Source organism: Scardinius erythrophthalmus, assembly GCF_964197995.2.
Source record: "Scardinius erythrophthalmus genome assembly, chromosome: 8".
NCBI classification, from domain to species: Eukaryota; Metazoa; Chordata; class Actinopteri; order Cypriniformes; family Leuciscidae; genus Scardinius; species Scardinius erythrophthalmus.
Window position 1 is genome coordinate 46,388,265 of NC_138228.1, and position 16,129 is coordinate 46,404,393.

Consider the following 16,129-nt stretch of genomic DNA (forward strand, 5'->3'; position numbering starts at 1 on the left):
AGCTTCAATCAGCTTTAGTGATTGGTCAGATCGGTACCGGTAGGCGGGAGATCGCGAAAACAAGATGGCGCCAGTGGGCGGAGCTTCAATCAGCTTTAAAATGTGTAGCAACTAATGCAAAATACTAATTATTTAAGTATTTTTGCCTGTAATTTATTAATTGTGCATTAAATATATGATAAATAAATAAATAAAATCCCGTTTATATTATGATAAGTACAACGTAATCAGAGGTGTAGTCATTCGTCGTCACGTCATTTCCTGTTTGGACTGGACAAACTCTGCACCTGAGAAGACATCTGTGGACCTGATGAAGGCAACTGTTATCCAAAAGGTAAGTTATAATGTTGTTTAATTGCTTCTCTAATAGCACGTGGGTCCGGTTGGCTTGTTTGTGCATGTTCTGTATGCTCTTCGCTGCTCGTTTTACAGTTAGAAAGCAGCTAGCGCGTGATGCTAACCGTGCTAGCGGACCTATAAGTTAGTGATTCTGTTTACAGACTGACATGAGGGAATCAGCGATGCTTGTCATTTTAAACTCGTTTTCGATTGCACTATATTTGTAACTGCTACCTTTTCTGATCTCATAAAATAGTCTAGCCATCATAATAACGCGTTGGCATGACTAACGTTTCAGTATGTGAAGGGGAGGCTATTTCACCCAGTACAGTATCCTGATATGCTACTGTTAATATTACTACAGTTATGCTTGCTTTAAACACATTAAGACACAAATATGTGCTCTTATTACTCCTGACTATAATAAAATATAGGCTACTCTGAATATTATTAGAACTCTGTTTGATTCAGTCTTATTAATACTGTCACTATTATTGCCTATAATATTAATTGTGAATGAAATCTATGAATGAATAGTTATTATCAATTAACATATTCCTTAAATATCATATAATAAAGTATTAAAATAACTTGAATGCTGTTTACCATAATTGATCAATTTATTTAAAACAAGCTTTTTGAATAATATGTCAAATGAAATGCAATGGTCGTGAGAGTCTTTTTCTATGCGCGCAGACACATGGGATGATGGCTGAAGTGAGTCAGTGAAGGAGAAGATCAAGATCTGGAAGAGGACATGCCGTTTACAGACACAGATGAGCTCCAGGGCAGATTCAGCAATCATTATAAAGGTGAGTTCAGGGTTTCCATGCATAAGCAGTGCCATGCGACCAGTGCTCCTCAGAAACAGATTATTTGCCACAGTTATCAGTCCCTGAATTATGATTGTGTGTGTAAGAAGTGAGTCACGATCACTTACTGTACATCTAGCACAGGCACAATGTCTCGTATCACTCTCATACATACACACACTTGAACTCAGTGCCGTCCAAATGTATCTAGTTACCAGTGTCCCAGTAAATCTAGTGTCCTCATAGACCAGTATTCTGTCAAACTTACACAACACACTCAGTCAAAGTCAAACATCAGGAACATGCTCTTATGATGTCCTCATAAAACTGTGTCCTCATAGACCAGGATTCTGTCAAACTTACACAACACACTGAGATTCTCCTGTCAAGTCAAACATCAGTAACATGCTCTTATGATGTCCTCATAAAACTGTGTCCTCATAGACCAGGATTCTGTCAAACTTACACAACACACTGAGATTCTTCTGTCAAGTCAAACATCAGTAACATGCTCTTATGATGTCCTCATAAAAGGGTGTCCTCATAAAACTGGTGTAAAGCTACACACAACCTGACACACTGTAATGAAAACACATGTAATGTGATGCATAAAAGCCGTGAACATTACCTTGTGGTAGCATTTAAATATTGAAATATTGATTTGAAAACTTTAACTTTGTAATCTTGTATATTATCTCAAATCAGTATTTCATGTGCAAATATTTATTGATAGGTAGCTGTGTATCAGGACCCTTATTATCCTGTCAGTTTATTTTGTATTAATTACTGACTGACTGTACATTATCCTTTATATATTCCATTTATAATGCTTTTTTTAAACTCTTAGGTGAAGTGTTTCTGTATGTAACGCTTAATTTCATATTTTCAGATGAGCCATAAGAGCCAGTGGTCATCAGGCAGTGATTGTGCTGCTCTGACTGTGGGACTAGACGAGGTAAGTGAGAGTTGTGCTGGAAGAGAACGAGCAAACGAAGCAGAGACATCTGTGAGATCTAGTGTTCACACATTTACACCACTGTTTCATGTCTAATGTTATGTTTTGTAGACTCTCAGTGAGGTTGAACCCTCCACTCTCGAAATGAAGAGTCCGTCCCCGTCCCAGTCAGAGGCCAGAGATGTACAGAAGGTATTGTTTTTTTGGAAATTAAATTAGGGATACAGCGATATGAACATTTGGGCCGATAACTGATCATTCTTTATATTCGAAAGCCGATATCTGATATATTAGCCGATGAATCTAAATCCAAAATTTGATATACTTTGAAAGCCTGATTACAAAAACGAAACGCACATCATTTAAAGCCAATGTCCCAAACACTTCAACATAAATCAAACATAATAGTACAGTGGCCTAATGTAAGATTCCTTAACTTTTAAAATGAATTTTACATTCATATTTCCAACTTTCTTTATAAAAAAATGACAACACTTTACAAAAAGGTTTCATCTTGTTAGTATTAGTTAACATGTACTAACAATGAATGAACAATACTTCTACAGGATTTACTTAACGTTTATCTTAACGTTAATCTCAACATTTTCCAAGACATTTTAGGATCCAGTGTTGTATCTGTTAATTTAATGCACTGTGAACGAACATGAACTCACATATTTTATTAACTCACATTAACAAAAGTTTTTCAATATGAAAAGCAATTTCACCAGATGTCTTGAATAGCTCTATTTGGAAATAATTAATCATTCTAGAATGATTGGTGTGATTTTGTAGGGGTTTGCATCTGCATAGAAAATAATAAATTGCAAGCAGAGATAAAAAAAATGAACAAAGATGTGAAATAAACAATGCCTCATATATTCCAGGTAAGTCTAACAGCATTTAGGTACAGAACTTGAGTAATCAACTGTAAAATAACACGGCAGAGTCTTTACATAGCCTGACTTCACAGAGGCCTGTACTGCAATGTCACTACCACAGATGGGTATGAATGATAAAGCAATACATTGTGCAGCCCTACAAGTTAATGTTCATGACTTTAATGCATCACATTACATGCATGTTCATTACAGTGTGTCAAGTGTGTGTGTGTCTTACACCTGTTTTATGAGGACACCCTTTTATGAGGACATCATAAGAGCAATGTCCTGATGTTTGACTTGACTGGAGAATCTCAGTGTGTTGTGTAAGTTTGACAGAATCCTGGTCTATGAGGACACTAGATTTACCGGGACACACATGGAATATTAGGATCGATACTGATAACCCATAATTCACAGCTCATTGTGGCTAATACCAATAGCGAAAACTATTTGTGCTTGTCAGATTAAATATAATCATTGAAGAAGTTGGTAAAAAATAGCAACCTCTGTTTGGCTTTCAATAAGTGATACTAAAATTATTATTTATTTGTCTTTTTTATATATTTTTACTACTTTTTTTTTCAGATGATAACTCTGAAGAATCAGATGAAACCTGAACAAGATACAGCAACTCTAAAGGTATCCAATAAGTTAATGTAATAACTCTGTTTCCTCAGAAACAGATTATTTGCCACAGTTATCAGTCACTGAATTATGATTGTGTGTGTAAGAAGTGAGTCACGATCACTTACTGTACATCTAGCACAGGCGCAATGTCTCGTATCACTCTCATACATACACACACTTGAACTCAGTGCCGTCCAAATGTATCTAGTTACCAGTGTCCCAGTAAATCTAGTGTCCTCATAGACCAGTATTCTGTCAAACTTACACAACACACTCAGTCAAAGTCAAACATCAGGATCATTTTCTTATGATGTCCTCATAAAACTGTGTCCTCATAGACCAGGATTCTGTCAAACTTACACAACACACTGAGATTCTTCTGTCAAGTCAAACATCAGTAACATGCTCTTATGATGTCCTCATAAAAGGGTGTCCTCATAAAACTGGTGTAAAGCTACACACAACCTGACACACTGTAATGAAAACACATGTAATGTGATGCATAAAAGCCGTGAACATTACCTTGTGGTAGCATTTAAATATTGATTTGAAAACTTTAACTATTTTGTAATCTTGTATATTATCTCAAATCAGTATTTCATGTGCAAATATTTATTGATAGGTAGCTGTGTATCAGGACCCTTATTATCCTGTCAGTTTATTTTGTATTAATTACTGACTGACTGTACATTATCCTTTATATATTCCATTTATAATGCTTTTTTTAAACTCTTAGGTGAAGTGTTTCTGTATGTAACGCTTAATTTCATATTTTCAGATGAGCCATAAGAGCCAGTGGTCATCAGGCAGTGATTGTGCTGCTCTGACTGTGGGACTAGACGAGGTAAGTGAGAGTTGTGCTGGAAGAGAACGAGCAAACGAAGCAGAGACATCTGTGAGATCTAGTGTTCACACATTTACACCACTGTTTCATGTCTAATGTTATGTTTTGTAGACTCTCAGTGAGGTTGAACCCTCCACTCTCGAAATGAAGAGTCCGTCCCCGTCCCAGTCAGAGGCCAGAGATGTACAGAAGGTATTGTTTTGTTTTTTGTTTTTGGAAGTCAAATTAGGGATACAGCGATATGAACATTTGGGCCGATAACTGATCATTCTTTATATTCGAAAGCCGATATCTGATATATTAGCCGATGAATCTAAATCCAAAATTTGATATACTTTGAAAGCCTGATTACAAAAACGAAACGCACATCATTTAAAGTCGGCATGAAATCAAATTTGACAAATCTTCTTTTTATATGTAATATTGTAGTGTTTATTATAAATGATTTATCTGTGCACTTCATTATTTTTTCAAAATTCATGTACCCTTATAATCTTTAATCAAATACATTACCCTTCCCTCCCCCCTTGAAAACGACCTCTCTTCTCTTTTGGTCATGTGCCATGGCGAAAGGGTGCGGCCAGAGCCCATGAGGGTGCGGCTATCGGTGTTTGTCTCGTTTCGCGGGAGGCTCATATAAATATGGTCTGATTCCTGCCTGAAAATTTAGCTGCTTGTCCTTGTTCTCGTCGCTGGGCTCCTCAATAGAAAAATCCTTCATGTGAGGGTAACGGTGGGGGAGTCCGCTGGAGAGAAATCCTCCACAACTGAATGTAAACTGGCATTCAAATCTGCCTCCATTTTGTTTGCAACGCCCAACCTCCAACGATCCAATCAATTCCCGAAGGACGAAATCAAGCCCCGCCCTACATTTTTTTCTAATTTCAGAAGCAGTTTCACTCGGATATACATCACAACAAGGAAAAAATGACAATCTCAACTTCCATTTCATGCCGACTTTAAAGCCAATGTCCCAAACACTTCAACATAAATCAAACATATACAGTAGTGGCCTAGTTTGAACCAGTGTAAGGTTTCTTAGCTTCTAAAATAAATTTTACATTCATATTTCCAACTTTCTTTATAAAAAAATGGCAATACTTTATAAAAAGGTTTCATCTTGTTAGTATTAGTTAACATGAACTAACAATGAATGAACAATACTTCTACATGATTTACTTCATGTTTATCTTACTTAACGTTAATCTCAACATTTTCCAAGACATTTTAGGATCCAGTGTTGTATCTGTTAATTTAATGCACTGTGAACTAACATGAACTCACATATTTTATTAACTCACATTAACAAAAGTTTTTCTCTGTTAGTTCATGTTAGTTAATGCAATAACATATGTATTGTGAAGTTTTACCAAAACATCTATTGCCTTAATAATAATAATAATAATAATAAATCAAATGAAATTAAAATGTTATTAGACAACATTAAACTTAAAATGAAATGGCCTAAAGAGCTGAAGGAACACCCCTAAACCTGAGGCTTTGTTAGATGGTTTTAGCTCAACGGAACACAACCTATATATGATAAATTAGATATTTATACAAAATAAACACAATATTACAACTTATACTTGCACAAAATCATGCACAGATTAACTTGAGCTATTATTAATAGTAATCAACTATTACATAGTGAAACTCCTGTTGTGGATGCGCTCCTCCCAGGACAACACGCTGAAACACAGCAACTAAACCCAAAGAATTCACGACGTTTTTAATGCAATAGTTTGCTCATTATAGTGTTATGTATATATGACAGTCCCAATCATAATTAATGTTTTGCTGACCACCGGTGTGGCCTACAGTGAAGTGTTTACTGTAGCACTCATTAACTCAGCCAAATGCATCCTATATGAGATAAATCAGATATATAACAAAAATAAAAAATATTACAACTTACAATTCCACAAGCGAACTCTCCCTGTAACAATGCGCTGATTTCACAGATTTGTGATTCAAACATTTCAAAACCATCACGGTGAACAGCGCACATCTGAAGCTGAAGGAAGAAATCCATTATTTATTAGTGTTAATATAGCGGCCTAATTTTCTTATCGGATTGACAACGATAACATCAATGAGCATTTATTTTCATGCATCCCTGATTGGTTATGACCATATATTTATAGGGTTTTAACTTTATACTTGATTACAACTTATGTCACAGTGTTTTAAATCTTAAGTCACTATTCATCTCATTAATTTGATCAGTATTAATACTGAGTGGTTTGAAATGTCCCATCATACCTGAATTAGTTTGGCGTCATCAGCCTTCTTTTGCTCAAGTATATCATTGATAATGTAATGTTTTAATTTTATGTTTTATGACAGTGATCAGTCAGTGTTAATGGAGTCAAGTATCTGTGCTGCTTCATTTGGAGAATCTCTGAATCCTTTGTCTCTAATAGATGTTTATTTTTTCTTTCTTTGCCTTGCTTTCAGGTGAGCCCTGAGAAGGAACAATCATCATTGGAGGATCAAGACTGTGTTGAGATGGTAATAAAAAGAGCATTGCATCATTTTAGGAAATGCTAGTCTAGAAAGAACTTTTTCACATCATCTTTGGGGCTGTTTTACACCTGGTCATTTCATTGTCAAAACAATTCCATTTACACTTGGCCACATAAATGTGTCTTCACAAAACGGACATAAATCCGATCTTCAATTCCCGCGCTATATCAGATTTAACGGTGTTCACGTCATCGAAAGCTACCGCTATGAGCAGCATTTTTTGTATCATCAGCTAATTTTAAGATCAATAGGAGAGAGAGTAGCATCAGCACTGGTAAAATCATTTATTCTCACTACTTTTAATGAAGATGACTGTGTGTTGAGCATCTGCGACTTACTTTAATTTATTTTTAGTTTGTATTTTGTGCATCAGCATGCTGAAGAGATCCTCAGCTACTCATCTGCAGTGATGCGTGTTGCAGAAGCGCTGTCATATCTCACTATAACGTGTCATATAGCCTAAAATACGCTCTCACCTGTTTATTATTTGGCATTTTTGGGAGGAGTAAAATTCATAGTGTTACCATTAATTACCTTTACTCTAGTGACCGACCACAGTCTAATCTGTCCCTCCACAGTTTGAACCAAAAGAACCGAAAATATTTTTACGCCTCATAATAACATAAATTGTCTTTGTGTTTTGCGCAATTGCTTTGGTAAAGCATCTCTCAAACATACTAAAATCAAAAGCACAATATGGCTCAATGCCCTTATCAAATCGCAAAAGACGATAAGAAAGTAAGTCTGTAGTCTGTTGTGCTGCGTGTTTCAAACTGAAGAGCACACTTTGCTCGCTCGATCAGCTCATGATCTGGCTTTTTCCATGCCTCGTTTCACAGGGAATGAATGCAGTGAACTCCATCTCTGCATGTGCCATAAGTTTAACATGCATTTGGGAACGCAACCAGCACCAGTTACTCTCTATTTTCACATTCGCATTATATCCACATTTTTTGTAGTAATACAATTTTTCAATAAGATGCGTTTATAAACCTGTTTTCACTTAAACTGCAGGTTTCTGCCAGTATAACAGCTTAAGTGAAGAAAATAAGAAAGTATTATAACCTCTTATTGTAAAATAATATACTCATTATAAAATATTAATTTTTCATTGACAGTATTAGTATATCACTGTCTAGGCGATAATTCTAATAATAGTGATCTTAGTGAAGTATTATAGTTGTTATTAATATGATTATTATTATTAAACGGTGCCATTTGTCATGTTTCATAAATGACTTCTCAATACAGGTTAAACTGAAGATGTTCTTGTTTTAAATGTCTCTTTTTCTTTAAGATGAGATCAGTATGACGGACTCTGATGCCAGTGATCCTGATGAAAGCGGTTCTGAAGGTGATGTTCCTGCTGGAGCTGCAGGCGTCTCCAGTAATGTTGGTATGTGTCAACTAATGATGGGTACACACCAAAAGATTTTACATCTTATAAGATTTTCAAAATGTGATGGACCACAAACATGAGGACAAAAAATCCTAGATTTAACCGTTTTGCTCATATAGTGTGTGGTGTGCCATGATGTGAAAAGACCGTTAGGGTTGGGTATCGTTTAAATTTTAACGATTCCGATTCTGCTTATCGAATCCGGTTCTTAACGATTCTTGGTTTCGATTCCAATATTTATTGGAGAGAAAAAAGAGAGCAAATACTTTTTTCTACCTTTTATTCTTGTTACATTTAGGCTATTACCAGTAAAACTGTGACAATGCATCTTAATTTACAATATACTATATATATATATATATATATATATAACACTTTAAGGAATTATAGACTCGACTCGTATTAATTGTCTGATGTATTTATTCATGATCTCTATTTTAAACAAAACTGGTTCTCATTTTATCCAGAATTATGCGGCTCTAGTTTGTCTTTCTTGCATGTGATACAATTCGCTGTATTTTCATCTTTTTTTGAAAAGCTTAACCAAACTTTCGAAAGTCTGCTGCGCTCCGCCATCGTAAATATAACGTACAGCGCATGTGCGGCAGGCAGGTCCTGGCAGATCAATACAACTGTAAACAAATGCTCACTGCCATTCACCTCGCGCATGTGAGCATCACCAAAGTAAGGAATCGATAAGCGGAATCGAAGTGTGCGCGACTTATCGAATCCCCGGTTTTTGGCATTTTGGAACCGGTTCTAGATACCCAACCCTAAAGACCATGCAACCAGAGTCTCGACTGTTAACACTCTAGAGACCTCAGAATAAGCATGGCGGACGATATGCAGGAAGCAATTGCGATGATAGTGTTTGGAAATGTTTTACACAACACGTTGTGTAAACATTTGCGCCACAAATCAACAAGCTGATCCTCCATCTCTGCTGTCCACATCAATTTCAGTTTGTGCTGCGCCATGACTGCGTTTCTTATGCTTCCGTCTTCCTTCATCTCGCTTTCTGATTGGATATGGTTTCCTTTCACGTGATAATCTCCAGAGCATGCGCGTGTTTGTCCTCGGGCTTCCCCCCACATTTCAGGATTTCTGATCGTAAATATTCCACATGTTGAATATTTGCGATTCGCGATCAGGTCGGCTCTGACGTTCTTCCGATCAGGTTCGGACACTCTTAACACACCTCACACCAAGGGAAAATCTGATAAGATAATCTATAACCATCAAGATAATCGGGACACAGCTAGGATTTTCAGAAGGGGGAAATCAGCCCAAAATCAGCCTGATTATCTTTTGGTGTGTACCCAGCATAACAAGTTTGTGTTTATGAACATGTTTATTATTATTTTAAACCAATATATATTGTAGTGCAATTTTACGTTAGTATTTTCACCAAAGAAAAATGGTTTTAAGCCAGTTATATTCACTGAACAAAATTATAGATCTAAGTTCTAAGACTTTTTCTATTTACCCAAAAGGCCTGTTTCTCTCAAATATTGTTCACAAATCTGTCTAAATCTGTGTTAGTGAGCACTTCTCCTTTGCCGAGTTAATCCATCCATCTCACAGGTGTGGCATATCAAGATACTGATTAGACAGCATGATTATTGCACAGGTGTGCCTTAGGCTGTCCACAATAAAAGGCCACTCTAAAATGTGCAGTTTTATCACACAGCACAATGCCACAGATGTTGCAAGTTTTGAGGGAGCGTGCAATTGGCATGCTGACAGCAGGAATGTCCACCTGCTGTTGCCCGTGAATTGAATGTTCATTTCTCTACCATAGCCGTCTCCAAAGGCTTTTCAGAGAATTTGGCAGTACATCCAACCGGCCTCACAACCGCAGACCGTGTGTAACCACACCAGCCCAGGACTTCCATATCCAGCATCTTCACCTCCAACACCGTTGAGGCCAGCCACCCGGACAGCTGCTGCAACAATCGGTTTGCATAACCAAAGAATTTCTGCACAAACTGTCAAAAACCGTCTCAGGGAAGCTCATCTGCATGCTCATCGTCCTCATCGGGGTCTCGACCTGCAGTTGGTCGTTGTAAACGACCTGCGTGGGCAAATGCTCACATTCGATGGCGTCTGGCACTTTGGAGAGGTGTTCTCTTCACGGATGAATACCGGTTTTCACTGTACAGGGCAGATGGTAGACAGCGTGTATGGCGTCATGTGGGTGAGCGGTTTGCTGATGTCAACGTTGGGAATCGAGTGGCCCATGGTGGGGTTATGGTATGTGCAGGCGTATGTTATAGACAACCAACGCAGGTGCATTTTATTGATGGCACTTTGAATGCACAGAGATACCGTGATGAGATCCTAAGGCCCATTGTTGTGCCATTCATCCACAACCATCACCTCATGTTGCAGCATGATAATGCACGGCCCTATTCTGCAAAGATCTGTACACAATTCCTGGAAGCTGAAAACATCCCAGTTCTTGCAGGGCCAGCATACTCACCGGACATGTCACCCATTGAGCATGTTTGGGATGCTCTGAATCGGCGTATACGACAGCGTGTTCCAGGTCCTGCCAATATCCAACACAGCCATTGAAGAGGAGTGGACCAACATTCCACAGGCCACAATCAACAACCTGATCAACTCTATGCGAAGGAGATGTGTTGCACTGCGTGAGGCAAATGATGGTCACACCAGATAATGACTTGTTTCCAGACCCCCTGAGACCACACAAAACTGCACATTTTAGAGTGGCCTTTTATTGTGGCCAGCCTAAGGCACACCTGTGCAATCATCATGCTGTCTAATCAGTATCTTGATATGCCACACCTGTGAGGTGGATGGATTATCTCGGCAAAGGAGAAGTGCTCACTAACACAGATTTAGACAGATTTGTGAACAATATTTGAGAGAAATAGGCCTTTTGTGTACATAGAAAAAGTCTTAGAACTTTTAGTTCAGCTCATGAAAAATGGGGGCAAAAACAAAAGCGTTTAGAATTGTTCATAGTGTATGTATATATATATCATACTATAGTGTGCCAGTAGATAATATCAAATTACATTTCTAAACATTCCTTTTGCCATTAATTGTAAAAATCAGTTATCAATAATCAGATATTATTATAAATAACAATTTTTCTAGAACAAAATGAATGGAATCAGTACCAAACCAATAAGTTTATCATGTTCATGTTGGTCAAAAACTTTGAAAAGGAGATGTTTAACACAACATTCCATCTCCAGAATAATGTTTTGAATGTCATTTGAAATGTAATTTTTAGAGATCAGATGTATAACCAGTTTTAAGTTCTAGATGCAGGTTTGAGTTACATCTGAGTTTCTGATCTGTCTATAACTGATTTCCTACAGGTGTTCAGAAGATGCCTATCGAGAAACCACTGAAGTTCCTCAAGGTACCTGAGGTTTAAATCTGAATATGACTACCATTGTAAGTACATGAGCTCTCATATAGTTAGAGTTTACTAAAGCATGTATTCTTCTGTACAGAGAATGAACATGAGGCAGGAATTGAAAACCTTGTGGAAAGGACAAAAAGTGTGCTGGTCAAATGCTGAAGTTACAACTGTAATTGAACATTTTAAGGCACATACACTCACCTAAAGGATTATTAGGAACACCATAGTAATACTGTGTTTGACCCCCTTTCGCCTTCAGAACTGCCTTAATTCTACGTGGCATTGATTCAACAAGGTGCTGAAAGCATTCTTTAGAAATGTTGGCCCATATTGATAGGATAGCATCTTGCAGTTGATGGAGATTTCTGGGATGCACATCCAGGGCACGAAGCTCCCGTTCCACCACATCCCAAAGATGCTCTATTGGGTTGAGATCTGGTGACTGTGGGGGCCATTTTAGTACAGTGAACTCATTGTCATGTTCAAGAAACCAATTTAAAATGATTCGAGCTTTGTGACATGGTGCATTATCCTGCTGGAAGTAGCCATCAGAGGATGGGTACATGGTGGTCATAAAGGGATGGACATGGTCAGAAACAATGCTCAGGTAGGCCGTGGCATTTAAACGATGCCCAATTGGCACTAAGGGGCCTAAAGTGTGCCAAGAAAACACCCCCCACACCATTACACCACCACCACCAGCCTGCACAGTGGTAACAAGGCATGATGGATCCATGTTCTCATTCTGTTTACGCCAAATTCTGACTCTACCATCTGAATGTCTCAACAGAAATCAAGACTCATCAGACCAGGCAACATTTTTCCAGTCTTCAACTGTCCAATTTTGGTGAGCTCGTGCAAATTGTAGCCTCTTTTTCCTATTTGTAGTGGAGATGAGTGGTACCCGGTGGGGTCTTCTGCTGTTGTAGCCCATCCGCCTCAAGGTTGTGCGTGTTCTGGCTTCACAAATGCTTTGCTGCATACTTCGGTTGTAACGAGTGGTTATTTCAGTCAAAGTTGCTCTTCTATCAGCTTGAATCAGTCGGCCCATTCTCCTCTGACCTCTAGCATCAACAAGGCATTTTCGCCCACGGGACTGCCGCATACTGGATGCTTTTCCCTTTTCACACCATTCTTTGTAAACCCTAGAAATGGTTGTGCGTGAAAATCCCAGTAACTGAGCAGATTGTGAAATACTCAGACCGGCCCGTCTAGCACCAACAACCATGCCACGCTCAAAATTGCTTAAATCACCTTTCTTTCCCATTCTGACATTCAGTTTGGAGTTCAGGAGATTGTCTTGACCAGGACCACACCCCTAAATGCATTGAAGCAGCTGCCATGTGATTGGTTGATTAGATAATTGCATTAATGAGAAATTGAACAGGTGTTCCTAATAATCCTTTAGGTGAGTGTATAACCAAAGGAAAACTGGCCACACTGACTGAATGCCAGCAGTGTAAGACCGCTGAGGATCCTTTCCGTGGGTTTTCAATTTCTGCCTCACTCTCATTCTCTGTACAGAATAATACATGCTTTAGTAATCTCTAAACACATGAGAGCTTTTGTACTTACAATGATAGTTGTATTCTAATGACACTATACTCTTCTAGAGCTGATGTACAGCCCAAACTAACTTTGTTGAATACTTTTCCTGTTATCTCTGTAATTCTGCTTTGAAACTTGACAATTCTGTTTACATTTTCTGGAAATAACAGAATTGTCTTTAGGTAAACCGTCCCTTGTAAGTCGGTTTCTCTACATGTTGCAGCATTTATTGCATGTTGAGTGAGTTCATTTTATACATTTCAAAGCCTGTTTAATGACGTCTTTAAATTGTGCCTGTTTCCAAGGGCTGTTTTGTCAATCTTTTCGAAGTTTTGAATGGTTCATCTGCTTGTCATTTTAATATGTCAAAACAGTAATGATACTGTATGCTTTCTGAAAGATCACACAGTTGTGCAAGTTTTATTGACCATGTTTTTAAGTTTGTGGATGTCACTTTCCCCTTAAAATGGTATGTCATGATTGTATTACATGGTAAAACTGAAAAAACTCAATGTTTATGATGATATTATTGAAGTCATAATTAAAGCACTTCTAAAACACCTCTGTCCCTGTAATGTTGCAAGTTGTTTTGTGTATTGTATTTGAGATCCGGTACTCTTAAATCACCTTAGTCTTGGTAATACACCGTGTTGTCAGGTTTGTGTGTGTGTGTGGGCATGTACCATTAAACACACTCGTCCTTATAATGTTGGATTATGCAGTTGTGTATTGTGTTTAAGATCCAGTCCTCTTAAATCACCTTAGTCTTGGTAATACACTGTGTTGTCAGGTTTGTGTGTGTGTGTGGTCATGTACCAGTAAAACACATTGGTCCCTGTAATCCACTGAAATGACATATTTAGTGTATTGTAAAAAGAGTGTCCTCATAATCAAGTCGGGCCCCAAAAATCACAATTATGTCATAGGCGGGAACATTTTAGGATGGGCGGGAATGTCCTTGTGTACCACCAAAATATCATATGGTAATATTTTCTGTTCTGTTGTGTGTATAGAACATTTGAAGTCAGATTTGCGATCTGCAGATTAAAACAAAATTTTTGATATTTGTATCATCACTGTAGGGCATTGGGAAAGGGGTGTCCCCATATACCACCACCAAACTTGTTTGGGCATCAGTGTCCTTCTATACCACAAAAACAAGTATGTGTGTGTGTGTGTGTGTGTGTGTGTGTGTGTGTGTGTGTTCACCTGTTCCAGCTTCAGGACAGATGTCGTATTGGCACAGGAGGCCCCAGCCCTGGCCCGCCGTACAGCAGCACTCCTGCAGGGTCGTGTTTCGAGACAATATCTTGCAGGAGTACGGCTCGGATACGCCGTAGTAACACTCCTTCATTTCTCCGGGTCGAGTCTGTGGAAGAGAGCCAGACACGGACCCGGAGAAGCCACCCGAACCACGACCCGACGACGAGGACGAGGAGGCTCCACCAGGCGGCCTCAGACGAGCTGCAGGACACACACACACACACACACACACACACACACACACACACACACACACACACACACACACACACACACACAAATATCATTAAACTTTCAGAACTCAAGAAAGCAGTGAAAAACTAGAAGCCATCAGAGATGGAGGATAAAGCAAGAGAAATCACCATTTTAAAAATCCCTTATGAATAATTAGTGCACTTAATTGTATTGAATGTGCACTTGTAGTGTACTTCAAATCTTAAAAGCATTTAGTAAAAATAACTGTACTTGCTGATACTATAATATCAATTAAATAAAAGTATAAAAAGTAGGTTACACTTTATTTTAAGGTGTCATTGTTACAGTGTAATTGTATATTTAAGTACTGAGTAATATTAATTAACTACATGTACTTACTATAGGGTTAGGATTAGGATGAGGGTTTGGTTTAGGGTTAATTGCATGTAATTATGCATAATTTATAGTTACTACAATAATTACATGTAACAACGATACTGTAAAATAAAGTGTTACCAAAAAGAATAAAAAAAGTGTGTTAAAGTGTCCTTAGTTTTCACTTGGGATAATATTCTTTTAATAACAAAAGGTATCGCTAAAGTTCAATCCAACTAAAAGTAGATTATTTGCATGTGGATCTCTTTACATGAGAATCATTATTAGTTCAACACAGAATCGCCGCCTATGCTATATTTAACACTGAGTGTTAAACTCAACACGGTTGCTTCCTATAGTAGGCATCAGAATGTGAAGAAGCGGACCAGTTATTGGAACAGAGGCATTGTGTTTGTTGTTATATTCTCTTGCATACCCTAGTAACCACCTAGCAACCACCCAGAACACCTTAGCAACCCACTAGAAACACCCTAGCAACCATGCCGAATTTTGCCACTGCAAGCACCACTCACATTTTCTTCAATGTACATTCTAGTTGTTATTGTTATTATCAGTTATTGTAGGACTGTCAGTAGAGGGCAGCACTGAAACAGAGTTATGATGTTGTGTGTGTGTGTGTGTGAGTGTGTGTGTTACCTGCGCTCTCTCTGCTCACACACTGCCTCGCGAGCGGGTCGAATTCCTCCTGTCCGTTCTCACACTCACACGTGAACGATCCCTCCACATTCCAGCAGTGTGCAGATCCGCAGACGCCCTGCATCGTCTCACACTCGTTTATGTCTGCGCAGAAACACACACGCGGAGTGTAAAAACACGAACAAGAAGTGCGCTTAACTGTACTGAATGTATCGTACAGGTACTGTAACTGATATTATGATATTAATGTACTCTCGTTAAGTACAATTAAGTGTATTTTTATGAATGTTTCTTAACACACT

General features: G+C 38.2%; 2 protein-coding genes across 9 annotated transcripts in view; one reads left to right on the forward strand and one right to left on the reverse strand.

Moving 5' to 3' along the window:
• Positions 1-16,129, reverse strand: part of ltbp4 (latent transforming growth factor beta binding protein 4) — a 78,815-nt gene that overhangs the window by 9,735 nt on the left and 52,951 nt on the right. For all 4 annotated transcript variants that reach the window (XM_081372479.1, XM_081372478.1, XM_081372477.1 and 1 more), the window contains 2 exons: positions 15,828-15,971; positions 14,547-14,801 (listed from right to left, as the gene is read on the reverse strand). In XM_081372479.1, the coding sequence (XP_081228605.1) occupies positions 14,547-14,801; positions 15,828-15,971 (399 nt within the window). The remainder of the gene's footprint in view (positions 1-14,546; positions 14,802-15,827; positions 15,972-16,129) is intronic.
• LOC308694772 (uncharacterized protein) lies at positions 254-13,891 on the forward strand. Of its 5 annotated transcripts, none has more exons than XM_081372483.1 (11): positions 254-334; positions 1,036-1,151; positions 2,041-2,106; positions 2,218-2,298; positions 3,576-3,629; positions 4,396-4,461; positions 4,573-4,653; positions 6,922-6,975; positions 8,288-8,386; positions 11,743-11,821; positions 12,580-13,891. In XM_081372483.1, exons 2-9 carry the CDS (start codon positions 1,116-1,118, stop codon positions 8,300-8,302), a joined length of 453 nt encoding a protein of 150 aa, XP_081228609.1. In that variant the 5' UTR covers positions 254-334; positions 1,036-1,115; the 3' UTR covers positions 8,303-8,386; positions 11,743-11,821; positions 12,580-13,891. The 5 variants fall into 5 exon arrangements, with proteins under 5 accessions (XP_081228609.1, XP_081228610.1, XP_081228611.1 ...); XM_081372484.1 differs by having other exon boundaries at positions 11,743-11,786; positions 12,580-12,592; XM_081372485.1 differs by lacking the exon at positions 3,576-3,629 and having other exon boundaries at positions 11,743-13,891.